Source organism: Bubalus bubalis, chromosome 13, assembly GCF_019923935.1.
Source record: "Bubalus bubalis isolate 160015118507 breed Murrah chromosome 13, NDDB_SH_1, whole genome shotgun sequence".
Lineage (NCBI taxonomy): Eukaryota > Metazoa > Chordata > Mammalia > Artiodactyla > Bovidae > Bubalus > Bubalus bubalis.
In genome coordinates, this window is record NC_059169.1 from 59,527,463 (window position 1) to 59,554,200 (window position 26,738).

General features: G+C 45.2%; 1 protein-coding gene across 1 annotated transcript in view; it reads left to right on the forward strand.

Annotated features, from left to right (window-relative positions):
* Positions 1-663: 663 nt before the first annotated feature.
* LOC102388988 (arachidonate 5-lipoxygenase activating protein) overlaps positions 664-26,738 on the forward strand; it is a 50,996-nt gene continuing 24,921 nt past the window's right edge. Inside the window, exons 1-2 of the mRNA XM_044927318.1 lie at positions 664-812; positions 18,652-18,739. Of these exons, the coding sequence (XP_044783253.1) occupies positions 18,730-18,739 (10 nt within the window). The 5' untranslated portion in view covers positions 664-812; positions 18,652-18,729. The remainder of the gene's footprint in view (positions 813-18,651; positions 18,740-26,738) is intronic.

Below are 26,738 nucleotides of genomic sequence, written 5' to 3' on the forward strand. Positions count from 1 at the left end.
GTCTTTCCCAGCATCAGGGTCTTTGCAGGTAGTTCAGTGGTAGAGTCTACCTGCCAACATAGGAGACTAGGTACGATCCTTGGGTTGGGAAAATCTCCAGCAGGAGGAAATGGCAACCCATTCCAGTATTCTTGCCTGGAAAATCTCATGGACAGAGGAGCCTGGTGGGCTACAGACCATGAAGTCACAAAAAGTTGGATACAACTTAGCGACTGAGCATGCATGCACTTGAGATTTTTAGATGATTTCTACATTCTTAAAAAATTTTTTTTTGAACTAATATTTTTTCTTCTTTTACAATGAATTAATTTCATTTGGGAAGGATAACCCAACCTATAGGAGAATATTAAGACTTTAAAAAATTTGTAAGTTTAATATGAAATATTTAATGCATTTAGGGCTACATGGAAGTTAGCAGCTATTTGTTGAATCTCATAAGGAACCAGGTTAGTTGCTTCAAAGATTCTCCTTCTTTCAGAGACCTTCCAAGACATCAGTCTTGTCCACAGATCATTTTAATCTACTTTGGCAAGTAGGAGATCTATTAAAAAGGTTCAAGGCAGTAAGTGAGAACCGGGGGTCAGTAATTAAGGCATCTGAGGCAAGAGTAACCACTGAGCGATCAGTAAAGAGCCTTGGGAGGAGCTGGGTCCTGGGTCGATCCTTGGCAAGATCTTTAGATGGTGAGGAGAGGGAGTGGAGGTGTGGACCGTGAGAATGTATGACTGACTCAATCAAAGAAGAATATTTACACAGACCTTGGTAGGACATGAAGAAAGCTAAGTGCCAGTCTGGAGGCCCTTAAATATCTGGTTAGAAAGTTTGCATTATTTTTTTAAATTTTATTTTATTGTTGGAGTATGATTGCCTTACAAGTATGTTAGCTTCTTCTGTACAACATGAATCGGTTATATGTATACATGAGTCCCCTCCCTCTAGAGCCTCCCTCCAAAAGTTGGCATTATGAATAATATTGTTCATAAGAGTATTGTTCATAGTGGTGGAAAATTTTAAATGACTTAAACATTCATCAAAGGAACAATGTCTGAACTAGTATGTTCTATGTATACAGTGAGGATGCACTGAAAATTTTGAATGAAAGAGATTGGATAACAAGGTGATGTGGAAAGTTAATCTGGCAATCAAAGGATGGGAGAGAAACTAGTGGGAAACCTAGTTAGGAGGCTATTTTGATACACCAGCTGTGAAGTGAGGAGGCCTTGTTGGGAGGGGGTGGTGGAAAATGGAAAGGAGACTCTAAAATATTGATTGCTTATTTATTTGGCTGTGCACTAGGTCTTAGTCGTGGCACGTGGGATGTTTGATCTTTGTGGCATGCAGGTTCTTTCATTTGCATCATACAACCTCTTAGTTGTGGCATGTAGGATCTTAGTTCCCTGAGCAAGGATGCAACCCAGGCCCCCTGAATTGGGACCATGGAGTTTTAATCCCTGGACCACCAGGGAAGTCGCTCGACAAAGGTTTTACAAAGGGAAAAGCAGTGGGATGACATTGATAAGCTGGAGTTATTGACGTGGTGCCATGGATGGCAATAACTCTGGCATTAAGAACTTTATTGGCCGCAACACCCAATGATTACATTTTTTAAAGAAAGAAGTTCCACAACTCTCCTTACATAATAGATGCTCAACACAATTTTTGACTGTGTGGGCTGTTCTAGGTGCCTTGTTCTATTGCTGTAGCCCTCGCTAACAAGGCTTACTTTCTGCTTTCTAAATATTGCTATGTTTAAGAATCCTCTTTCTCAACTGTATCTCTTGTGAAGAAGAATGGTTATTTTCGCTAGTATATTACAGAAGGCAAGCTTCCAGGAGAGGAGCTAGGACGTAAAAACTTTTTGGTTAAATTAAAAAAAATTTTTTAGCTTTATTGAACTATAAGAGAGAGATATATATATCCATTCATCTTTTGACAGACACATAGTTGCTTTCATGACTTGTCTATTGTGAATAATGCTGCAGTGAACATGGGAGGGTAGATATCTCTCTGAGATCCTGTATTTAAATCCTTTGGATATATTCCTATAGGTGAAATTGCTGGACTTTATGGTAGCTTCCTTGATGGCTCAGCTGGTAAAGAATCTGCCTGCAGTTCAGGAGACACGGGGGATGCAGGTTCAATCCCTGGGTCAGAAAGATCCCTTGGAGGAGGGTATGGCAACCCACTCCAGTATTCTTGCCTGGAGAATCCCATGGACAAAGAAGCTACAGTCCGTGGGGTCACGAACAGTCAGACACGACTGAGCGACTAACACTTTCACGGTATTTGTGTTTTTAATTTTTTGAGGCATCTCTATACTATTTTCCAAAGTGACTGCCCAAATGTATATTTCCACCAACAGGACACAGGGGTTCTCTTTTGTCTACACCTTTGCTAACACTTGTTATGTTTTGTCTTTTTGATGATAACCATTCTAACAGGTTCAAAATGGTATATCATTGTGCTTTTTGATTTGCATTTCCCTGATGATGAGTGATATGGAACACATTTTCCTATATCTTCTGGCCATTTGTTTATCTTCTTTGGAAATGTTTATTCAGGTTCTGTGCCTGTTAAAAAAAAAGGCGTGTTTCCACTTGGCTTCATTAGGACAAGTGGTAGCACCACCTTTTACATGTAAGTCCAATTTTGCAATAAAAGATTACTTATACGGGCATAGGGCTTATACAAAATAAATTAAAAGTTGGATTTGTGAAATTTTCTAGAGACCAAGAAACTAGAAATAATTCACTTATTCAGTCAATATTTACTGAATCATTACTGTGTTCTCCAGGGAAGATAGAAAAGTCTCCTTAGGGTAAGAAAGGATTTCATTAACACAACACAATAAATATAAACATAAAATAAAGAGTTGATGTATTTGATTCTAATTAAAATGCAGAAGAACTTTTGTTAAACGAATAAGCAAAAAATAAATAAATGTAAATGACAAACCATGGTCTGGAAAGAATTTGCAACTCATGTAACTAGAAAAGCCTTAGTATCCAGAATTCATAAAAATACGTCCCAATCAGAAGACAAACAACAAAAGCGAGAAACAGGCAAAACATCAGTGGAGAGGAAACCCGTCATCAATAAACTTGTGAGAAGACAGTCAGCTCTTCTAATAACCTGGGACACATAGAATCACAGTGAGATGCTATTTCACACCCAGCAGATTGGCAGAGCTGAGGAAGCCTGACAGACTCAGTTGGTGTGGTGGGAGCGCTTGGTGCTTTCGTCTGCTGTGGGTGGAAGTTGGGGGCACACACCCTGGAGAACCGTTTGTCAGTATCCTGGTGACACTGGATAGACTCACTCCCTCCAGTGCAGTTTTTCATCCTAGAGATGCGTAGACAAGGATGTACACAGACGACTCTATCCAGTATTGTTCACAGTAGAAGGCGATGGCACCCCACTCCAGTACTCTTGCCTGGAAAATCCCATGGACGGAGGAGCCTAGTAGGCTGCAGTCCATGGGGTCGCTAAGAGTCCGGCATGACTGAGCAACTTCACTTTTCACTTTCATGCATTGGAGAAGGAAATGGCAACCCACTCCAGTGTTCTTGCCTGGAGAATCCCAGGGACGGGGAGCCTGATGGGCTGCTGTCTATGGGGTCGCACAGAGTCAGACACGACTGAAGCGACTTAGCAGCAGCAGCAGTGAACTGTTTTGTTTATTTTATTTAAATAAACAATAATGTATTTAATTTAAATTTAAATAAATAGATATATTTAAATATTAATATTTTATAAGTCCTTGGTGTACAAGTGCACATAAAAGTGTACATATAAGGTGTACATATAAGATATACATGTAAGTCATTGGTGTACATATAAGTCCTTGGTGTACATCATTTTAGTTCAACATCTCTGTGCACTCCAGAGTGATCACACGAGTCTAGTTACCTTCCATCACCATGTGCTTGGCCCCCTTCACCCATTTTGCCCACCCCACAACCCCTTCCCCTCTGATAACCCCAAATCTGTTCTCTAAGAGTTTATTTTTATTTAATTTCATTTATTCATGATATTAGATTATACACATGAATGAAATCTACATATGAGAAATGATAAAGTATTTATCTTTCTCCATCTGACTGATTTCACTTAGTATTTCACTTATACCATCAAGGTCAACCTGTATTGTCACAAATGGCAGGGTTTCACTTGTTTGGGCTGTGTAGTATTTCTGCTGTGTTGTGTGTGTTTGTGTGTGTGTGTGTATATCTTACATCGTCTTTGTCTATTCATCCCTCAGTGGATACTGAGGTTGTTTCCACATCTTGGCAATGAACACAGAGGTGCATATATCTTTTCAAACTAGTATTTTTGTGTTCTTTATATAAATACTCGGAGGTAGACTATCTGGATCATATTGTAGTCCTATCTTTAATCCTTTGAGAAATCTCCATACTGTTTTCCACAGTGGCTGCACCAATTTACATTCCTACCAACAGTGCATGAGGTTTCCCTCTTCTCCATATCCTCTGCAACATTTGCTCCTCCTTGTCTTTCTGATAACAGTCCTTCTAGCAGGTATAAGATGCTATCTCACTGTGATTTTGATTTGCATTTCCCTGATTATTAGTGATATTGAGCATCTTTTCATGTGCTTGTTGGCCATCTGTGTGTTTTCTTTTGAAACATGTCTATTCAGACGCTCTGCCCGGATTTCATTGGGTTGTTTGTTTTTTGTTGTTGAGTTGTCATAATAGTGCAGCATTTGAAATGACTCAACTGCTCATCAAAATGATGGTGGATAAGTAAACACAGTATATTTAAACATTGCAATACTGTACGGAAGCTTTAATAATGACTTGGGTCTTTATCAGTGTATATCAATTTTAAAATGTGATGTTGCACAAAGGATAGGTCCATCATGGTTGTCGTTCAGTTGCTCAGCTGTGTCCGACTCTTTGTGACCCTATGGACTGTAGCACGCCAGGCTTCCCTGTCCTTCACTATCTCCTGGAATTTGCTCAAACTCGTGTCCATTGAGTCAGTGATGCCATCCAACCATCTCATCCTCTATTGCCCCCTTCTCCTCCTGCCCTCAATCTTTCCCAGCATCAGGGTCTTTTCCAATGAGTCCACTCTTCGCATCAGGTGGCCAAAGGATTAGAGCTTCAACTTCAGCATCAGTCCTTCCAGTGAATATTCAGGGTTGATTTCTTCTAGGATTGACTGGTTTGATCTTTTGAAGTCCAAGGAACTCTCAAGAATCTTCTCCAGCACCACAGTTTAAAAGCATCAATTCTTCAGAACTTAGCCTTCTTCATGGTCCAACTCTCACATCTGTATACAACTACTGGAAAAACTGTAGCTTTGACTATGCGGACCTTTGTCAGCAAAATGATGTCTCTGTTTTTTAACATGCTCTCTAGGTTTGTCATAGCTTGCTTCCAAGGAGCAAGCATCTTCTAATATCATAGCTGCAGTCACTGTCCACAGTGATTTTGGAGCCCAAGAAAATAAAGTCTGTAACTGTTTCCATTTTCTTCCCATCTATGTTACCATTTATATAAAAGTAGTAAATAGACAAAGCAATGCTATATATTATTTATAGATCTATTTACATGCGATTATAATATCAGACATACACAGGAAAAATTTTAAAAAAAGTTCAGGAAAGCAGATGCCTCTGAAGAGGGAAACAGGTCATGGAGACAGGAGTCCCCCCCAACACACCATTGTCTGGCACCTTTTGCTCCTGGATAAAGTCTGAAGAACGTATAGTAAAATGTTAGGATTTGATGATGTTCTAGGATTGGTACACAGATTTTTGTTACTTTTTTTATTGTGGGGAAAAAACATACAACAAAAAATTTATCATCTGAACCATTTCTGTGTTCAGTACTGTTAAGCATATTTGCCTTATTGTGTGAACAGCTCCACAACTTTTTCATCTTGAAAAACAGAAACTTTATACCCATTAAACAATACCTCTTCATTCCCCAGTCCTCCCAGGCCCTGGCAACTACCACGTTACTCTCTGTTTATATGAATTTGCTTCCGGCTCTTCATATGAGTGGAATCATAACAATATTTGTCCTTCTGTGACTGGCTTATTTCACTTAGCATAACGTGCTCAAGATCCATCCATGTTGTAGCATATGTCAGAGTTTCCTTCTTTTTTTAAGGCCGCATTATATGTATATGTATGTGTATCTGTATAGACCACATTTTCTCTATCCATTCATCTGTCAGTACATATTTGGTTTGCTTCCACTCCTTGGCTATTGTGAATAGTGCTGCAGCAAATAATGTGCAATGGACGTGCAGATATCTCTGTGAGATCCTGCTTTGAATTCTGTTGGATAGATACCCAGGAGTGGGGTTGCTGGGTCATATGGTAGTTTTATTTTTAACTTTTTGTGGAAGCTCCCTACTGTTTTCCATAATGGCTGCACCATTTTACGTACCTACCAACAGTGCACGAAGGTTCTAATTTCACTCCATCCTTGCAGACACTTGGTATCTTTTGTTCTTATTATGGTGACCCTTCTGAGTGTGAGCTAATACCTCATTGTGATTTTGATTTGCATTTCTCTGATAATTAATGATGTTGAGTATCTTTTCGTATGCTTCTTTGGCCAACTTGTATATCTCATTGGGAGAACTGCCTACTGGTCTTTTGCTCCCCACCTTTGAAATTTTCATTTAGTTATTTTGTTGTTTTTGGTTGCACCGTTGTCTTCGTTGCTGCATGCAGGCTTTTTCTAGTTACAGCGAGTGGGGGCTACTCTCTAGTTGTGGTGCGCAGGCTTCTCATTGTGGTGGCTTCTCTGGATGCTAAGCACAGGCTCTAGGTGTTCAGGCTTCAGGAGTTGCAGCTCACGGGCTCTAGAACTTGGGCTCAGTAGTAGTGGCCACAGGCTTAGTTGCTCCACTGCATGTGGAATCTTCCCGGACTAGGGATCAAGCCCATGACCCCTGCACTGGGCAGGTGGATTCTTACCCACTTCACCATCAGGGAAGTCCTGCCCCCTTTTTAATTGCATTCAGTTCAGTCGCTCAGTCGTGTCCAACTCTGTGACCCCATGAACCGCAGCATGCCAGGCCTCCCTGTCCATCACCAACTCCCAGAGTGTACCCCAACTCATGTTCATTGAGTCGGTTTTGCCATCTAACCATTTCATCCTCTGTCGTCCCCTTCTCCTCCTGCCCTCAATCTTTCCCAACATCAGGGTCTTTTCAAATAAGTCAGCTCTTCACATCAGGTGGCCAAAATATTGGAGTTTCAGCTTCAACATCAGTCCTTCCAATGAACACCCAGGACTGATTTCCTTTAGGATGGACTGGTTGGATCTCCTTACAGTCCAAGGGACTCTCAAGAGTCTTCTCCAACACCACAGTTCAAAAGCATCAATTCTTCAGCACTCAGCTTTCTTTATAGTCCAACTCTCACATCCATACATGACCACTGGAAAAACCATAGCCTTGACTAGATGGACCTTTGTTGACAAAGTAATGTCACTGCTTTATTGTTTTTGTTGAGTTGTATGAGTTCCCTAAAAATTCTGGATATTAGCCCTTTCTCAGATATATGATTCTCCCATTCTGTAGGTTGTTATTATTTTAACTGATCTTTGTGTTTAAAATATTTCATAATAATATTTAATATTTACATGTATTTATTTATTTGGCTGCACCAGGTCTTAATTGTGGAACACAGGATCCTCAGGATCTTTAGTTATAGCATGCAAAATCTTAGTTGTGGCATGTGGGAGCTAGTTACCTGACCAGGGATTGAACTTGCTCCCCCTGCATTGGGAGTATAGAGTCTTAACCACTGAACCACCAGGGAGGTCCCCCATCTTAACCAGTTTTAAATGTACAGGTTAGTAGAGTTGTATGAGACACACACATCCAACACCTATATATATAGAAGAAATCCTGAAACTCCATACTGAGGTGGTAACAGAGGTAATAACAGAGGTAATCAAGGGGTGTGATAGGTGCTTGTTGATTTGTTTATTTATTGATTGTATCTACTTTCCAGTTTTACTGTAATAAACATGCACAATTTCATTATCAGAAAAGTAAATGCAAACATTAGTTTTAATTTAAAAAGCTGAGTCCACGTCTCTCCTCCCAAGGCCACACCCTTCCTGCTGTCCAGGGGTGCCCTCCCTGGCACCACCTCACTATGTAGGAGGATGTAGTCCACACCGCAGCTGCCGGCCTCAGCCTGTGGGGCCTCTCCGGGCAGCCTGTGACCCTCTGCTCTGGGGTTTTCCTGCACACGCTCACTCCCAAGAGGACCGGACGGCCACCTTGCCTTGGACATGGGTGGTGACTCCCGGAGTGTGGCTGGTTTCACAAGGCATGTAGGATATTAGTTCCCCAACTAGGGATTGAACCCATGCCCCCTGAATTCAGAGCATGGAGTCTTAACCGCTGGGCCACCAGGGAAGTCTTACCATGAGGACCTTTATACGTCCTGTTAGGTGTCAGCAGGTAGTAACCCAAAGTCTTTAACCAGATTACAGCATCCCTCCAATGCTGTCTAAGCACACTCCTTTCCTATGATCGTCTCCACATAGTATTTTATCACCTTTATTGATTTGTCTTAATATAATACATGGGCTTCCCAGCTGGCCTAGTGGTAAAGAATCCACCTGACATTGCAGGAGATGCGGGTTTGATCCCTGGGTCAGGAAGATCCCCTGGAGAAGGAAATGGCAACCCACCCCAGTATCCTTGCCTGGAGAATTCCATGGACAAAGGAACCTGGCAGGCTACAGTCTGTGGGGTCGCAAAGAGTCAGACATGACTTAGCGACTAAACAAAAACAGCCATGCAATACACATATAAGAATATCTTCTCTTTCTAAATGTTTACATTTCTTTAATTGCTGTGGAGCCTGCGAATTGTGTACTGTGATGATTTACTCTGCCAATAAACATGCAACCCTACCGTGAGCATGTTTTATTTGTGTAATAGATCAAAATAAAAAATAAACACAGAATCCGCTGACTATGAATAGGTACCAGGATGAGAGAGGTGGATGAAATACAGTCCCAGGCTTGAGCAGCTTGCAGTTTGGCTGGGAGACTGGACGGGCACTTTAGAAGGATTAAAGTAATAAACGTGTTTATGAAATGCTGAGTAAGTGCCCCAGAGCACAGAAGCTGAAGGTGCTTCATGCAGGAAGAGCTCAAGACTAACACAGGTGATAGGAATGTCATTATTGTTCAGTCCTTCAGTCCGACTCTTTGCGACCCTGTGGACTGTAGTCCTCCAGGCTTCCCTGTTCTTTACTATTTCCTGGAGTTTACTCAAACTCATGTCCTTTGAGTTGATTCCATCTACCCATCTCATGCTCTGTCGCCCGTTCTCCTCCTGCCCTCAATCTTTCCCAGCATCAGGGTCTTTTCCAATGAGTCAGCTCTTCTCATCAAGTGGCGGAGGTATTGGAGCTTCAGCTTCAGCATTAGTCCTTCTAGTGATTATTCAGAGTTGATTTCCTTTAGGATTGACTGGTTTGATCTCCTTGCTGTCCAACAGACTCTCAAGAGTCTTCTCCACCACCACAATTTGAAATCATCAATTCTTTGGTACTCAGCCTTCTTTAGGATCCAATTCTCACATCTGTACAGGACTACTGGAAAAACCATAGCTTGTATGGACCTTTGTTGGCAGAGTTATGTCTCTTCTTTTTAATACTCTGCCTAGGTTTGTCAGGGTTGTGGTTTAGTCGCTAAGTTGTATCCAACTCTTGCAATCCCATGAATTCCTTTTGCCAGGCTCCTTTGTCCATAGGATTTCCCAGGCAAGAATATTGGAGCCAGTAGCCATTTCTTTCTCCAGGGGATCTTCCCAACCCAGGGATCGAACCCGCATCTCCTGCATTGCAGATGGTTTCTTTACCACTGAGCTAGGTGACACTAGGGGTGAAGAATCTGCCTGCTAAAGCAGGTTTGTCATAGGTATCATCTATTCAGTGATATGAATAGATAAAGTTATTGCATGCATTTAACATTCACTCCTTGTGTGGTGGGGTGTATCTCTGGGGAAGGGGGATGGGAGATGGCAGATGGGGGCTCTGAAGCGCAGTGGTTCCTCAGACTGGTTTTCAGGAAGGCTGAGGAAGAGGGGGTGGTCGTGGGGAGGAGGGCAGTGGGAGTGAAGGTGAACATCGTCATCTCAGGCCACCTCCTCTCCTCTGTGAGCCCTTCCAGTGTGAGGGTTCAGTCTGCATTCTTTCAGGATCCATTCCAGGACAAAGAAGGCAGGAAGAAAGCTCTGATCAAAAAGATCCAAAGGGAGATGTACTTTACATGCATAGCATTGTTTCCACTGTCTTCCCAGATGGAGTGTCTCCTAAAAAAGCCCATTTCTCTGACAACGATTCTAAAAGGGAGCAAGCGGGCTCTGCAGCAGACGGCTGCATCTCTCTGCATCCGCTGAGCAGACCCTGTTCCAGGTGCCTCCTGGCTTCCGTCTCACAACGAGCGTGGCTCATGTCTCAGCCAGGAGTGTTTTTTTTTTTTTTTTTAAAGAAAGGAGGCTCTTTCCTCCACCCTAGTCTGCCGGCCTTTCAGAGACTCTAAATTCGCTTTTGCAAGTCACGCTGGGGTTAATGGTTCTTGCTTGCCACCACTGAGAAATCCGAGGTCTGTCTGGCAAATGCTGAGCAGACAGTTTGAAAGGACCACTTCCTGTCTTGCGCGCGCGCGCGCGCGTGTGTGTGTGTGTGTGTGTGTGTGTATGCGTCTGCTGGAGAGGGACGAGGGAAACCTCAGAAAAGCCAGCCCCAAAGTAGCAGCTGTATGCACCGTCCTGTCTGGCTACTTCCCCAGTGAAGCCCAAGCAGGGAAAGAAAAGCCAGTGTTTTGAGACAGAATGAGCAAAGGAGGGGGGCATTGAAAAGAGCAGAGACCCCAGGAAGGGAGCGAGAGGGGAGGGAAGGGAAGGTAGGAGAGGAGGGGGCAGGGTGGGGAGGAGTGGAGAGGAGGACAAGCAGATGGGGAGAAGGGCTCCAGAGACTGGGAGACAGCCCATCTTATTGGAAGAGAAGGGCGTCCTGGAGGAGAGAGGGCAGGAAACAGAACCTAGCCTGGCACGTGGGAGCCAGCAAGGGCCACCTTTCTCATTTTACCGATGAGGAAACTGAGGCCTGGGGAGGGGAAGCGGTTTGTGCAAGGGCAGGTCCTGGAAAGACTCATCTCTCTTCTCTCTCTCTCTCTCTGTACTTCCTCACCTCCCCTTCTGTCTTGAGTCAGTTCTGATGGACAGGCTGGTTGGAAGCCCTACACAGATGGGCCTGGGGCAGCCATATAGCCCAGGAGGGTTCCAGGTGAGGTTCGAGTCTCGATTCCAGGTCAGGGAAGGGAGATCTTTAAGCTCTCTGCCCTGCTTCTGGTCGTCGCCCTCTGAGCTGTAGGGGGATGTCTGGGCTGGCTGCTGTACCTCCAGATGAAGATCCTGGAGAACGTGAAGCTGAGCGTGAGCTGGGGTGTGTGCAGAGCTTGGGGCCCCTGCAGTTGTGCAAGTGGGTGCTGAAACTCTCCATCAACCCTCTGAGAAGATCCGCACATCTGTTCTCTAACTGTTCTGTTTAGCATCCTCACAGGGACCCTCAGAGCTAAGAAATGCAAGCCCCTGCTGTTTTGCTCGGTTTCTGTCTTCCCCATGAGTTTCACTTCAGTCGCTCAGTCGTGTCCGACTCTTTGTGACCCCATAGACCGCAGCACGCCAGGCCTGCTCCAGGACCACCCTGTCTATTTGCGGAGTTCATCTCGGTGCCCCGTTACACCTGCACACCAGTATTTTTATCTCTACCTTTCTATTACCTTAGCTGGCTCAGCCTGGATTTTGGTTATGCGGACCTCTGTCTGCTTCCTTCTCTGGCCTGGCCGTTCTCCAAGGCTGGGAAGTGCCCGTCTCGTTCACACCCATACGTTGCCCACCTATGTCAGGGCACAGATATTGGATGCTTGGGAATTTGAAAACAGCTGTCAACACAGAAGCGTTTGCCATGAGCTCTCCAAGAGTCCCGAAGGGTGAGTGTTGGCAATGGAAGGTTATTCTAAGAACGGGTGTGGCAGGAATGACAAATATAGCCGGTGGACAGCAAGTGGGAGGACAGAAAGGGGAAGGAAGCGGAGACACAAGCCCACAGGGCAGCGGCCTCCACACTCACCCGTTCCCCGCCCCAAGCTCGCCTACTGTGGATGTGCAAACCCCAGCCTCCGACTGTCCTGCCTTTTGTCTGTCATTCTAATGCTGGGTCCTTGAAGAAGATCTTTTGCTTAAGTTCCACCAATACTCTGACTTCGGATGTTTGGTAGTAAGAGGTCACGACCCTTGCATGCCGTCCTACTAAGATGAAAATAAATACATCAATGGGAACAATTTTTCTTTCTTGAAAGTTCTTTCGTAGAATTAAAAATTCCCTTGATTGTTCTGGCTTTAACGTCATCTTTGACTCTTAGGGATAAGGTTTGCCATTTGATGCAAAATAACCATGACACAGGGCTTCCTGGGTAGCCCAGTGGTAAGGAATTCGCCTGTCAATGCAGGAGACACAGGAGACATGGGTTTGATCCCTTGGTCGGGAAGATCCCCTGGAGAAGGAAATAGCAACCCACTCCAGTGGACCGAGGAGCCTGGCAGGCTTCAGTCCATGGGGCCTCAAAGAGTCAGACACGCCTGAGCGACTGAGCATGCCACCATGATGCATGCTAGTGTGTACCTATCTCGTTACCCAGCCACGCACATGGGTATTGAGTTTTGACGTCTTCTCCTGCCCTGTGTTTCTGCCTTCACATCCTTTACATGTGCTGGTGTTTGGCAACCGCAGCCCGGATCTGGTTTCCCAGGAATTTTCTGGGAGGAGTGAACTGGCTCTTGGCTCTGGGATGGGGCCCTGGGCCAGCTCAGGGGAAGGCTGCTGTTGTAACCTCTGGACCAGCCCTGCCTGGGGCAAGAATCGCCTCTACCTGCTCTTCCCTTTGTTCGAGCCCCCTCTAGAAACGTGAGGATTTTCTTGGATGTTTCCTAAACACCGACCCTCATTTGTTGAAATGTGCCCCAAGGAAATTTTTCTGAAAGTGGAAACAGTCCATAAGCTCTTCTTCCTACAGAAAATGTGTGGCCACCCTCTCTTCCACCATCAGACGTGCAGGTGTGTGGAGTTCTCCTAAAGATGGCCTAGGACCCTAGACACACAGTTCTCTGCGACCCCCTGGATGCTGGCTGGAAGCCTCCCAGCCACCGCACCCCCATCCCTTTCTCATCATCCCTTCCTCCTCTCCTGACTGGCCAGCCATTCCTGTTCTCCAGTGCCCTGCTGCAGAGGAGAGCTTCCCTCTTGTGCTGGGCTCATCTTCCCTGCAGACAGACAGAGGCTTCTGCGTGTCCAGAGTCCTCTCACAGAAGAATGCACCTCCACTGAGACACAGTCTGGTCCCACCTCCTGGTGACATGGAGGGCACCACTTCCCTGTACAAGGCTTCCCTCTGGGCCCTGGGTTCTCAAGACGTTGCACCTTTCCCTCCAAATCATTGTTGTGAAGACTGGACAGGGCTCAATGGTGAGTTCCCTTCCCGGTTCCCTGCCTTGGGCCGCCCCAGTGACCCTGGAGGGGTATGAGACCCAAGTCATGAATCTCTGGTCTCACAACCCATCACCATGCTGTAGAGTGGGTGGACATTAATTCCAAGGATGCTGTTGACTATTTCAGGGACTTGAACTTGACTTTTTCTGTGAAGGTGATTTCTGCAAGGAGGGGAACAGAGAGGACCAAGTTCCCCCAAATTAATCTTTATGCTCAATTATTGGAAATCCATCCATCCTGCATCGCTTCAGTCATGACTCTTGGTGACCCTATGGACCCATAGTCCTCCAGGCTCCTCTGTTCATGGGATTTTCCAGGCAGGAATACTGGAGTGTTTTGCCATTTCCTTCTCCAGGGTATCTTCCCAACCCAGGGGTCGAACCTTCATCTCTTAGGTCTCCTGCACAGGCAGGCAGGTTCTTTACCACTACCTCCACAGGATGCCCCTCAGTTACTGGAAGGGAACATGTTAAAGAAAAAACGTTGGCTGGATGTTTTACTGAACTGTTGTATGTTGGAGCCAATATACAGAGGTGAACGGGCCACGTTGCCAAAAATTCATTTCCCTTTAACTCACCCTATGACTCTTGGAAAGCCCCTTGTTCACACATCTTGGGGAAGGACAGCGTGATGCTCTCGTCTGTGCAAAGAGAAGGGTGTTGGGGGTGTTTCTGGGGGCAGAAGTCAGAAAGTTCTGGGGATAATTTTGATGGTTTTTCAAGCTAGTAGACAGTGATCTTACCTTTTCATGGGAATCAGGACATAGTCTAAACAATTCTGGCATCTATGATGGGACCATGGAAAGAAAGGGAGAAAGAAATTGAACCTGTGTTGAACCACTGGTATGTCCACGCGTCTCCAAGTCCCTCTCTCTGTCGGCTGCAGAGCCTGAAATGAGGGTTTCCTCCTGCCCCTCCTCCACACTGCTCTCTCCACGTGGCTGATGAGGCCGTTGTCAGGACCCATCTGATAACATATGTAAAGTGCTTAGAGCAGCGCCTGGCACATGATAAGGGCTCAGAAATATTAACTCTTCTTATTACTAATAATGTGACATATATTTCTTCAGTAGGGTAGTGGGTCCATGGTGTTCATTTTATTAAGCTTCAAACCGTGCATATATCTTACGAATCCTTTTTATGTGTATCATATATTTTGCATACATTAAAACACACACATTAAAAATAAATGAGCATTTATGAGGTTTGCTTTAGCATTCATGTGTCCCAGGGTTCCAGGGCAGCTATGAAGGAAAATATTCCACCTGATTACTAACCCATGTGCCAAACAGCAGGACTGCCCAGGTGTTCTTATTCAGGAATCAAAAGAAATATGGTAACAATAAGAATAGTCCTGATTCCCTGGGAATTAATTTGAGCATGTTTTTGTTTTTTCCTTTTTTTTTTTTTTTGCTTAAAAGATCGGTAGGTTCTAGATTCCTTGGAGCCACTAGCATTGAATCACTGGTGTGCCCATCCTCTCCAGGCCAGCCAGAATGGTCCAGAGCAGGGACATCCAGCCCTGGGCAGTCCAAGGGGAGGACTGGCCTGCTTGCTTTCCCAGAGAGAGCACACTGATGGACTTTTTACCGAGAGAGCTTCAATGTACCTTTGATCCTATTTCCTTTCCTGGTTCTCAATTCCCTGCATAGGAAGAGGCATGGGTATTTAGTTCTGTGGATCAGGGAATGATCCAGATCTTGCTGGATGAAAAAGACACAGCCTTTTCTCTCTGATGAAGTTTGTGGAGGTTACTGTGTTCTCAGCAGCTCCTACAGCCGAAGCCAGAGCCCTGCCCTGCACACACTGGCAGAAGACCGTCTCTTGAATCGTTGCTGAAATCTGCCCCTGCGGTGCCCTGGCTGTGTTGGAGTCATCGCGCACACTCTTGTTTCCTCCCCTGGATTACAAGAGTCCTAACAGGAGAAACTCCCTTGTTTTTCTTTGAATCCCCGCAGTGACTTCCTCAGCGTTTTTTGAGTGCATAAATGGGTGAGTAGGTGAAGGAATGAGTGAATGAACAAATAGGAACCATCACACACACACAAAAAAAGGCTGAGAATTAAGTGAAAGGACTGGGGCATAAAATCTTTATAAAATCTTATTCTAAAATGCTTTCAGGAACATTCTAAGGCACTGAGTTGACAGAATAGAGATTTTTCAATGTGGGGCCACCTGTCTGATCATTTGTGAGAATCTATCAATGTTTCACTCGACTGGAAACTCCGAGGAAACAAGAACCATGTCTGTCCCCAAGAGCTGGCACCTAGTAGGCACATAGTACAAAGCCAAATGAAATAGTCTCTTCCCAACCAGTAACCCTGGCAGGAAGAAAGACACATTCAATCCAATGCCACACAGTTTTGTATAGAGCATCTTCTTCAGATATTTTGCCAAGGATAGGTGAAAATGTGAGTGTCATGGATTCTCCCTGTAGGAGTTTTCCATCTTTTGGTGGTAGATACATTTGTACCCAACTATAATACAAGGTGGAGCTTCCCAGGTGGCACTAGTGGTAAAGAAAATCTGCCTGCCGATGCAGGAGTTGTAAGACATGTGGGTTTGGTCCCCAGATCGGGGAGATCCTCTGGAGGAGGGCATGGCAACCCACTCCAGTATTCTTGCCTGGAGAATCCCATGGACAGAGGAGCCTGGAGGGCTACAGCCCACGGGATCACAAAGAGTTGGACACGCTTGAAGCAACTCAACATCCAAGCACATGTAATACAAGGCAGAGCATGATAAGCCCTGTAACAGAAGTAACAGTGCCCTTGAACCAGGAGTTTAACAAAGCTGGTGCGCTCTGGGTGCCTTTATGGAACAGTGAGTTCTGGTGGGACCGGAATGATTTTGGCGGCCAGGAGTGGAGGAGGGTCGTTTGGAGTGGCTATACCATGCAGGGTGCACAGGACAGAGGCTGAGGGTCAAGATGGGAGACCATGGTAGCCGGCCTCCAAGGTGGTTCCCAGTGATCCTCGGCTACAGCCATTCATGCTCTTACTTAAACAGTCCCCCCAACACTGTGTGAGGGTTGGTCTGTGTCACCAGTTAAATATAGCAGAAGTGATAGTACGTGGCCTCTCGGACTAGGTAGGTCATAGAAGATGTTGCCACTTCCCATCCTGGAAGATCCCCTGGAGAAGGGACAGGCCACCCACTCCTGTATTCTTGCCTAGAGAATCCCATGGACAGAGGAGCCTGGGGAGCTACAGTGCGATGGCAAAAGAGTTGGATACGACTGAGCGAGTAACACAGTCTAGCCAAGTGACGGGTTCTCTGAGCTTAATTTCCTCCTTTGTAAAAAGGGCGATAACAATAGGGTTTTGTCCGTGTTGAATGAGGCATTGGATGCAAAGCACTTGGTGAGGCATCTGGTGCATTTGCGTATGTTAGCTGTTATTATGAGGAATGTTCTATGACCACATAGCTGTCCACGTGGCACTGGCCAGAATGAAGGTGGTAAAGGCCCCCTTGTGCACTAGGGGCAGGGAACATCTCCTGAGCCGAAGGCCTCCCTGTCAGCACACACAGAGGAAAAGGCAGCAGAACCTCCAGGGCCTGTTGGCAGAATGGGGAGACAGGATCACGCTAATGGAGTGAGAAGTGGTCCGGGCGCCCCACCCTGGGGGCCCCTCCTGATGTGAGCCTCCGTAGAAGCTGCCCTCATGATGAGAAGGGCCCATCGATTAAGATGTGTTTAGAGCCCAGAACATTTGAAAAGCTCCCCATCGACCTTCCTTCTGTCAGATGTTAGCATCCCTTTCTGCTCTTGGGCTTCTTTTCAGGAACTAGGGTTCAGGCAAGTGGCCCTTTGATTTCGAGGGCGATCCCTTCCTGACCATCAAATCCAGCATTTTTATCCAGTGATAAGGGAAAAAAAAAAAAAAAAACTTTGTTCACAAACAGGAATGTCTGCATCAAAGGGCCTGAGCATCACTGTGAGGCTGAGTTGGGGGCAACATCTGCCAACTCATGACATCGAGCCCTCTTCCCCCAGCCCCCTGCCCCATCAGAGCCGAGCTGCTTCCAGGGTCGGAGTCACTGGGTATGTGGCATTGGGGTGATGGGAGCTACCAGACTGGGGCAAGCAATTGGCGGGGGCCAGGGGAGCCCCAGATGGAGACACTCTCCTTGGTCAGTTTCACAGGGCCTGGGCTCATTTTCATGTTTCCCAACCATGAGCAGACCTGTGGGGCTACAGTAGGGGCTTGAGGTCATACCAGGAGGTGGGGGAGTCAGGGTGGCCCTGGCTTCCCAGTGCAGCTTCCAGACCTCCTGTGAAATCCCTGGGTTTTGAGGTCGTGACAGTCCCCTCCTCCGATGTTCCTGGCTGTCCCCCGACCTTCCAACTCTTCTTCCCCTAAGTTCACTGCTCATGTGGCCATGGGCTTCACAGTCTTCTCCTCCCCCAAGCTTCTGCCCTCTTCCTGAGTGACAGCAGCATGTTTTGGACGCCCTCAGCCTAGGCAGCTTTATTTCTGTGCTCTGGTTGCTTCTTGATTTTTTTTTTCTTCTTTATTCTCCCTTGCCATCAAGTTGCCCCTTCTTACTGTTGCCATGGTACCTGCTTCCAGCTGTTCCTCCTCCCGGTCAGTGCAGGAACCCAATGGGCTTGGAGTCACGTTGTCCTGGATCCGAGGCCCATCTCTGCTCTTGACTGCTTGCGTGATGGTAGGAAAGTGATTGAAACTGTGCAAGCCTCCGTTCCCTCCTCTGTGACATGGTTACATATCTTTATACGATAAAGAAGGGCCCCTTAGAGTTCTTTTGTAAGGATTAAGAGTTATAATGGATATAAAGTGCTTGGGACGGTATCTGGCACCCATAGAAAACATCCAATAAATGTTAGCAATGACAGTTATTACTGTCATGATTCTCTAGGCTCCAGCAAACCTAAGGCTAAGGTTTCAGCTTTACCTTGTGCTTGTGTGACCTCTCTTACCCTGTGTTCTCAGCTCTAAAATGGGACAATAATGCCTCTTCATAGGGTTCTTATCAAAATTAAACAATGTGTTGCTATTGCTTCTCTTAGCTGCTTTTGTTCCCAAAGCCTCACGCTCCTTCCTCCTTGTCTGCTCCCTGTAGGTGTGGACTTCAGAGAAAGAAGCGTGTTACAATCCTGCATACAATGACCAGGCTCTTCAGGGCATTTCAAAGAGTCAGATGGCGTTTAGTGAGTATTCTCTGTCAAACCTGCTCGAATGGTTCAGGGTTGTTCACTGTGGGGTTAATGGGCAAGTTCCAGGCGAGTGAGAAGTGACTGTTCGGGATGTTTTGTTCATGAACTCCTGTCAGTTCTAACTTGAGAATGTGATTCAAGAACAATAGCGCTGTGGTTCAGATGCTTCGATTTTTCTCAAGGATGCTTTTAAAATATGTGCTTGTACTTGGAAAATGTGATTGGCATTTTTTTCTAACTTTATATTACAGATTTTTTTTCTAACTTTATAATATGACAGAAAATCAGATGCTAAGCATTATTGAAGCCTTGGCCACCTAAGAAGATTTCTAAGTGGTTCTCAACACCCCTCATCTACAATGTAAATTGTAATATCTCTCAGGATATGTGAGAACATCTGTTTTTCTTCTAATGCAGTAAACATATAAGGGTCCCTTGGGATATCTTTTAAATAGACTTAATGCAACATTCAGGAATGATAAGCAAAATATAATCACAGTCGTAGGGAAATGTGAACATTTTATATCAATAATGTTGGAACCTTATGTTTAATGCAGTGTTAAAAGTTGACAATTAAACGTGTAGGAGTCAGGAAATTCAATTAAAATGATCACAGTAATATGAATTTAGCCACATTCTGTATTAGTTATGAAATCCATTTAACACCACAAACAGTAATGTTTTCAGCTAGTTTATGCGAAAGAAAAACAGGAACAAAAACACCTTACTGCTGTACTCTGTTAATGTGGTCAGGCTAGGTTTTGCCAGAAGAAGAATCTTAGCTTTTGAATCTTTGAATGCCCAGTCATTTAATTTGAGTTCTATATACTTGCGTGGTGCATAATTTCTGTCAATAAAGAGAGAACAACAGACAAAGGAGTTTTTCTGTCTTCTGTCTGCTGCTCCCTAATGGAAGGGGGAGTCTGCAGCCTGAGGGCCCCCTCCGGGGAGCAGAAGCATCATTCTGACTTCTCTCCCCACTTCTCTGTGGGCACTGATGTGCTTTGGTTGTGGGGGGTGTATTTCGGTGTGAATGCGGTACCTCTAATTTAGAGCTGGGAATCCCCTGTGGCTGTGTATCTGAGGGGAAATGAAGCTTGTAATTCAGTTCTCCAGCCATCACACTAGGCTCCTGGACTCTGTTTAGTCTACTCCATACGCCCTCCTTCTGCTAGCTGGGCACACCTCCCCCCACTCCTCCTTTTATCAGGACACCATAGGAGATGAGCATCCATTTTTAGTACATGTACATCTGCATCGAGTCTAATTTTTGCTACATCTCAGTAGTACTGTCAGGTGGATCATTTGGGAGCTGTGATGCTTATCAAAATTCACTCAAAAATAGCCAAAGTCAGCCAAGCACTGGGGCCTTCAGCTATGCACCCAAATGACCCCTGATGAGGGACCATAAAAATGATGATAGTGAAAGGGTCTCGAGAGGAACTTTTCAAGGAGTTGAGTCAACCGCTCGTCCAGATCCAGAGTATAGTCAGAAATCTGAGAATCACACTTGTTCTCTCTTCCCTACCCCACATCCCTCACTAAACCTTATCAGTTCAGTTCAGTTGCTCAGTTGTGTCCGACTTTTTGCGACCCCATGAATCCCAGCACGCCAGGCCTCCCTGTCCATCACCAACTCCCGGAGTTCACCCAGACTCACGTCCATCGAGTCAGTGATGCCATCCAGCCATATCTCATCCTCTGTCTTCCCCTTCTCCTCCTGCCCCCAATCCCTCCCAGCATCAGAGTCTTTTCCAGTGAGTCAACTCTTCACATGAGGTGCCCAAAGTACTGCAGTTTCAGCTTTAGCATCATTCCTTCCAAAGAAATCCCAGGGCTGATCTCCTTCAGAATGGACTGGTTGGATCTCCTTGCAGTCCAAGGGACTCTCAAGAGTCTTCTCCAACACCACAGTTCAAAAGCATCAATTCTTCGGCGCTCAGCCTTCTTCACAGTCCAACTCTCACATCCATACATGACCACAGGAAAAACCATAGCCTTGACTAGATGAACCTTTGTTGGCAAAGTAATGTCTCTGCTTTTGAATATGCTATCTAGGTTGGTCATAACTTTCCTTCCAAGGAGTAAGTGTCTTTTAATTTCACGGCTGCAGTCACCATCTGCAGTGATTTTGGAGCCCAAAAAAATAAAGTCTGACACTGTTTCCACTGTTTCCCCATCTATTTCCCATGAAGTGGTGGGACAGGATGCCATGATCTTCGTTTTCTGAATGTTGAGCTTTAAGCCAACTTTTTCACTCTCCACTTTCACCTTCATCAAGAGGCTTTTGAGTTCCTCTTCACTTTCTGCCATAAGGGTGGTGTCATCTGCATATCTGAGGTGATTGATATTTCTCCCGGCAATCTTGATTCCAGCTTGTGTTTCTTCCAGTCCAGCGTTTCTCATGATGTACTCTGCATATAAGTTAAATAAACAGGGTGACAATATACAGCCTTGATGAACTCCTTTTCCTATTTGGAACCAGTCTGTTGTTCCATGTCCAGTTCTAACTGTTGCTTCCTGACCTGCATACAGGTTTCTCAAGAGGCAGATCAGGTGGTCTGGTATTCCAATCTCTTTCAGAATTTTCCACGGTTTATTGTGATCCACACAGTCAAAGGCTTTGGCATAGCCAATAAAGCAGAAATAGATGTTTTTCTGGAACTCTCTTGCTTTTTCCATGATCCAGCGGGTGTTGGCAATTTGATCTCTGGTTCCTCTGCCTTTTCTAAAACCAGCTTGAACATCAGGAAGTTCACGGTTCACATATTGCTGAAGCCTGGCTTGGAGAATTTTGAGCATTACTTGACTAGCGTGTGAGATGAGTGCAATTGTGCGGTAGTTTGAGCATTCTTTGGCATTGCTTTTCTTTGGGATTGGAATGAAAAGTGACCTTTTCCAGTCCTGTGGCCACTGCTGAGTTTTCCAAATTTGCTGGCATATTGAGTGCAGCACTTTCACAGCATCATCTTTCAGGTTTTGAAATAGCTCAACTGGAATTCCATCACCTCCACTAGCTTTGTTTGTAGTGATGCTTTCTAAGGGCCACTTGACTTGACATTCCAGGATGTCTGGCTCTAGGTGAGTGATCACACCATTGTGATTATCTGGGTCGTGAAGATCTTTTTTGTACAGTTCTTCTGTGTATTCTTGACATCTCTTCTTAATATCTTCTGCTTCTGTTAGGTCCATACCATTTCTGTCCTTTATTGTTCCCATCTTTGCATGAAATGTTCCCTTGGTATCTCTAATTTTCTTGAAGAGATCTCTAGCCTTTCCCATTCTGTTGTTTTCCTCTATTTCTTTGCATTGATCGCTGAAGGCTTTCTTCTCTTCTTTCTATTCTTTGGAACTCTGCATTCAGATGCTTATATCTTTCCTTTGCTCCTTTGCTTTTCGCTTCTCTTCTTTTCACAGCTATTTGTAAGGCCTCCCCAGACAGCCATTTTGCTTTTTTGCATTTCTTTTCCACGGGGATGGTCTTGATCCCTGTCTCCTGTACAATGTCACGAACCTCATTCCATAGTTCATCAGACACTCTATCTATCAGATCTAGGCCCTTAAATCTATTTCTCACTTCCACTGTATAATCATAAGGGATTTGATTTAGGTCATAGCTGAATGGTCTAGTGGTTTCCCCTACTTTCTTCAATTTCAGTCTGAATTTGGTAATAAGGAGTTCATGATCTGAGCCACAGTCAGCTCCCGGTCTTGTTTTTGCTGACTGTATAGAGCTTCTCCATCTTTGGCTGCAAAGAATATAATCAATCTGATTTTGGTGTTGACCATCTGGTGATGTCCATGTGTAGAGTCTTCTCCTGTGTTGTTGGAAGAGGGTGTTTGTTATGATCATTGCATTTTCTTGGCAAAACTCTATTAGCCTTTGCCCTGCTTCATTCTCTACTCCAAGGCCAAATTTGCCTGTTACTCTAGGTGTTTCTTAACTTCCTACTTTTGCATTCCAGTCCCCTATAATGAAAAGGATATCTTACAGATACTGTTTAATAGCAGTAGCAGTGTTAGTCACTCAGTCGTGTCTGACTCTTTGCAACCCCACAAACTGTAGCCCATCAGATTCCTCTCTCCGTGGGATTCTCTGGGCAAGAATACTGGAGTGGATTGTCATTGCTTTCTCCAGAGGATCTTCCTGACCCAGGGATCGAACCCAGGCCTCCTGCATTGCAGGCAGATTATTTACCATCTGATAATTAGCCCTCAAATCCAGCAACTTCTGCGCGATTAATTCCATTGCCACCAAGGAGTCCGCCGGTCTTCATCTTTTCTCCATAGATCTCTGGAATGGACCCCAGCTGCTTTCCCGTGCCGATGCTGGCTCCTCCAACTTGTTCTCTACATTGTGGCCAGTGTGATCATCAGAACTTCAAATCCAGCCATGAGACAATCTTTTTAACATCCCCCAGTGGCTTCTCTTTGCCTCCAGGATCATTTCAAACCTTGTTGAGGGCACCTACATGGCCCTTTGCCGTGTGGTCCCCCAGACCCCTCCCACACCACTTCTCCTTGGTGGTTATGATGTTGAGCATCTCTTCATGCACTTATTGACTATTTGTCTGTCTTCCTCTGTGAAATATCTGTTCAAGTCATTTACTCATTTTAAAAACAAGTTGTTTATATTCTTATCACTGACTGAAATAAGTTCCTTATATATTCTGAATACTCTGAATATACAGTCTGATCCTTCATCAGATTTATATATTACACACATTTTCTCCCTGTCTCTGTGTGGCTTGCCTTTTTATTTTCTTAATGGTCTTTTAAAGTGCATAAGTTTTCAATCTTGATGACATCTAATTTATTGATTATTTTCCCTCTTATCTAGTTCACCATTTTTCTGTTTTATCTAAAAATTCTTTGCCTTCCTCATTCACAAAGACATTCTCCTAAGTTTTCTTCTAGAAGTTTTATAATTTTAGTTTTTATGTTTAGGTTAAAGACTTATTTCTAGTTATATTTTATATGATTTGGGGATGGGGTCAGGGTTCATTTTCCCCACATATGAATATCTAGTTGTGCTAGTACCCTTTGTTGAAAAGACTTTTCTTTCCTCATTGAATTTGTTTGTCAAAAATCAGCTTAGCATATGTGAGCATCACAATTTTCAGTGCTGTTAGGACTGAATATTTCCAAGTCAGGTCATACTGTTTCTGATCTCCTTTCCCTGGAGAGTTTATAAGGCAGATTAAGCTGATACTTGGGTGACAGAACCTATGTCTAACATCTGTTTTTGCGCACAGAGCACAGCATGATATCTTCTGCTCTCATGGGCTGTTGTTGTTCAGTCGTTCAGTCGTGTCCGACTCTTTGCAACCCTATGGACTGCAGCACGCCAGGCTTCCCTGTCCTTCACCATCTCCCAGAGATGCTCAAACTCATGTCCATTGAGTCAGTGAAGCCATCCATCCATCTCACCCTCTGTCGCCCTCTTCTTCTCCTGCCTTCAATCTTTCCGAGCATCAGGGTTTTTTTCCAATGAGTCACCTTTTTGCATTAGGTGGCTGAAGTATCAGAGCCTCAGCTTCAGTATCAGTCCTTCCAATGAATATTCAGGGTTGATTTCCTTTAGGATTGACTGGTTTGATCTCCTTCCTGTCCAAGGGACTGTCAAGAGTCTTCACCAGCACCACAGCTCAAAAGCATTAATTCTTTGGTGCTCAGCCTTCTATATGGTCCAGTTTTCACTTCTGTACATGACTACTGGGAAAACCATAGCTTTGACTATACAGACCTTTGTCGGAAATGTGATGTCTCTGCTTTTTAATACGCTGTCTAGGTTTGTCATAGCTTTTCTTCCAAGGAGCAAGCGTCTTTAATTTCATGGCTGCAGGCATGAGTTACTTGCTTAATTTTAATTTTTAACTTCTGCTTCTACTTGTTTCCTTGCACTGATATTATCATCCTGTAACTTGGGCTTCTAGAGAACTGAGGTCATATCTGTCCATGTGATTTTGATTTGTGAGCCATCTCGCCGATTGCCCTGAGCACATGTGGACTTTCATCAGGAGCACTGGGGTTGCAGCCCACGCACTACCCCTCAGTTTCCTCACCCTTAAGTGGCATGAGGGTTCCTCTCTGTCCAGCTCAGTTCAGTGTGGAGCCACAGGCTGTTCACGTAAAGAAAGGCCGTCAGGTTGTGGCCGGGGAAGGAGACGTGACGCTTTGACCAGGCTGGCTGGTTCTCTTGGCGACTATCACCATGTGACATCTGTAACAGGCTGTGGCCTGGTCTTTGCTCCTATCACTTATTGTTCAGATCAATATTGGTCTGAATATCCTTTAGATTAACTGAAGTTAAAAGAAAGTGCTTGACTTAGAGAATAGGCTTATGGTTGCTTGGGGAAAGGATGGGGCACAGAGATAGCTAGGGAGTTTGGGATGAGCATGAACACGTTGGTATATTTTAAATGGATGACCAAGAAGAACCTACTGTAGAGCGCTGGAAACTCTGCTCAATGTTATGTGGCAGCCTGGATGAGGGGGTCAGGGGAGAATGGATACATGTATACACAGGGCTGAGTCCCTTTGCCTTTCATCTCAAACTAGCACTTGTTTTGTAATCAACCCAGTACAAAAGTGTTTCTTTCTTTCTTTCTTTTTTTAAGAAGCGCTCTGTAACCACTTCCTGTGTGTGCCTACAGACAGACCTGAGCTATATCTCTGTGCTGGTCTAGGGGCGGCCTGCACCCCGGGAGCATTCTGCACTCTCTCTCTCACACCCAAAATCTATATGCAGGGAAGTCCTCCTCCTAATGGATGCTGAGGGCAACCTTGGCCGGAGAGCAAAAGGAAGAGACGTCATGAACCGGCAACAGGCTGCTCGAGGTGAGATGAAGGATGAGAGAGTGCTCTTGTCTGTAGTGGACCCGTGTTGCCATGGTGACGGAGGCGCTGACGCTAAGTGGATGAGCAGCCGCTCCCATGGATTTTAATAGCAGCTGGTCAGTGCCAGCACCTTCACTGAATTGCTGCCCCCCTGAGTCACTGCTTGGCCCTGGCTGTCCTGATCTCTGTTGACAAATGGTTGTCCTTCACAGTCAAACTACTAACAGTGCTCTAATTAATGAACATGCTAATTATTCTTCCCTACTCCCAGCACATTTGTCTAACTAACCTGTCACACGAGGATAAGTGCAGCGTCTGCATGAGCGCTGAGGGCACTGAGGACAGGGGTCCAGGGAGCAGAGCGGGTGGGCTTACAGCTGGGGAACGGTGGGTGGTATCTGTTAAATTACCTTTACTGAACGGTCAGATGTCCAGGGAATACACTATTTCCTGCAAAATGTATACGTTTTCCTTTCTTTTCTTTAAAAAACCCATCTCTTTAGGGATTGAGCAGCTGTTGGTCACTTCACTAACCCCTGAAGGGGTTGCCAAATAGGGATGCAGAAGGGCCAGGAGCCCTGAGCTCTGAAGGCTATTCCAGAAGCAGCATTCAGGGTGGTTAGAACCTCAGATGTTGGAGCTAGAGAGGCCTGGATTTGAATCCCAGGTCTGCTCCTTACTTCCTGTGGTTTAACGCCCCTTCACCTCTGTCTCATCTTTTGGGCAATGGGAGGGATAGTTTGTCCCCAGAGGGGTGTTTTGAGGAGAAAATGCACAAGCTAGGTCCCCAGGACATGGCTACACACTGCCTTGGGTCCTGGACTGGGTCTGGTCTGGTTTTGGCTGGGCAAGGGCGGGTTGCTGGCCTGGAGACTGTCCTGTTAGGAATCCGGAATCCAGCTAGAGGCCCCTCCCAGCTCATGCCCCTGGCACCCCTCCCTTTTTGTTCTGTCTCAGCAGCTCTCTATTGAGATGAATGGCATTTCCAGAGGCTTCACCTCTGATAAGTAAGTGCTCCTCTGCAGCTGCAGCCAGAATCCTAATGTGCAGCTGTAATTTAATGGCCATCTCGGCTGACTATTAAAACGCTCTCTTCTCGGGTGAAGACTCACCCCAGTGGCACGTGTGCCCCATCCAGGCAGGGTGACTCCAG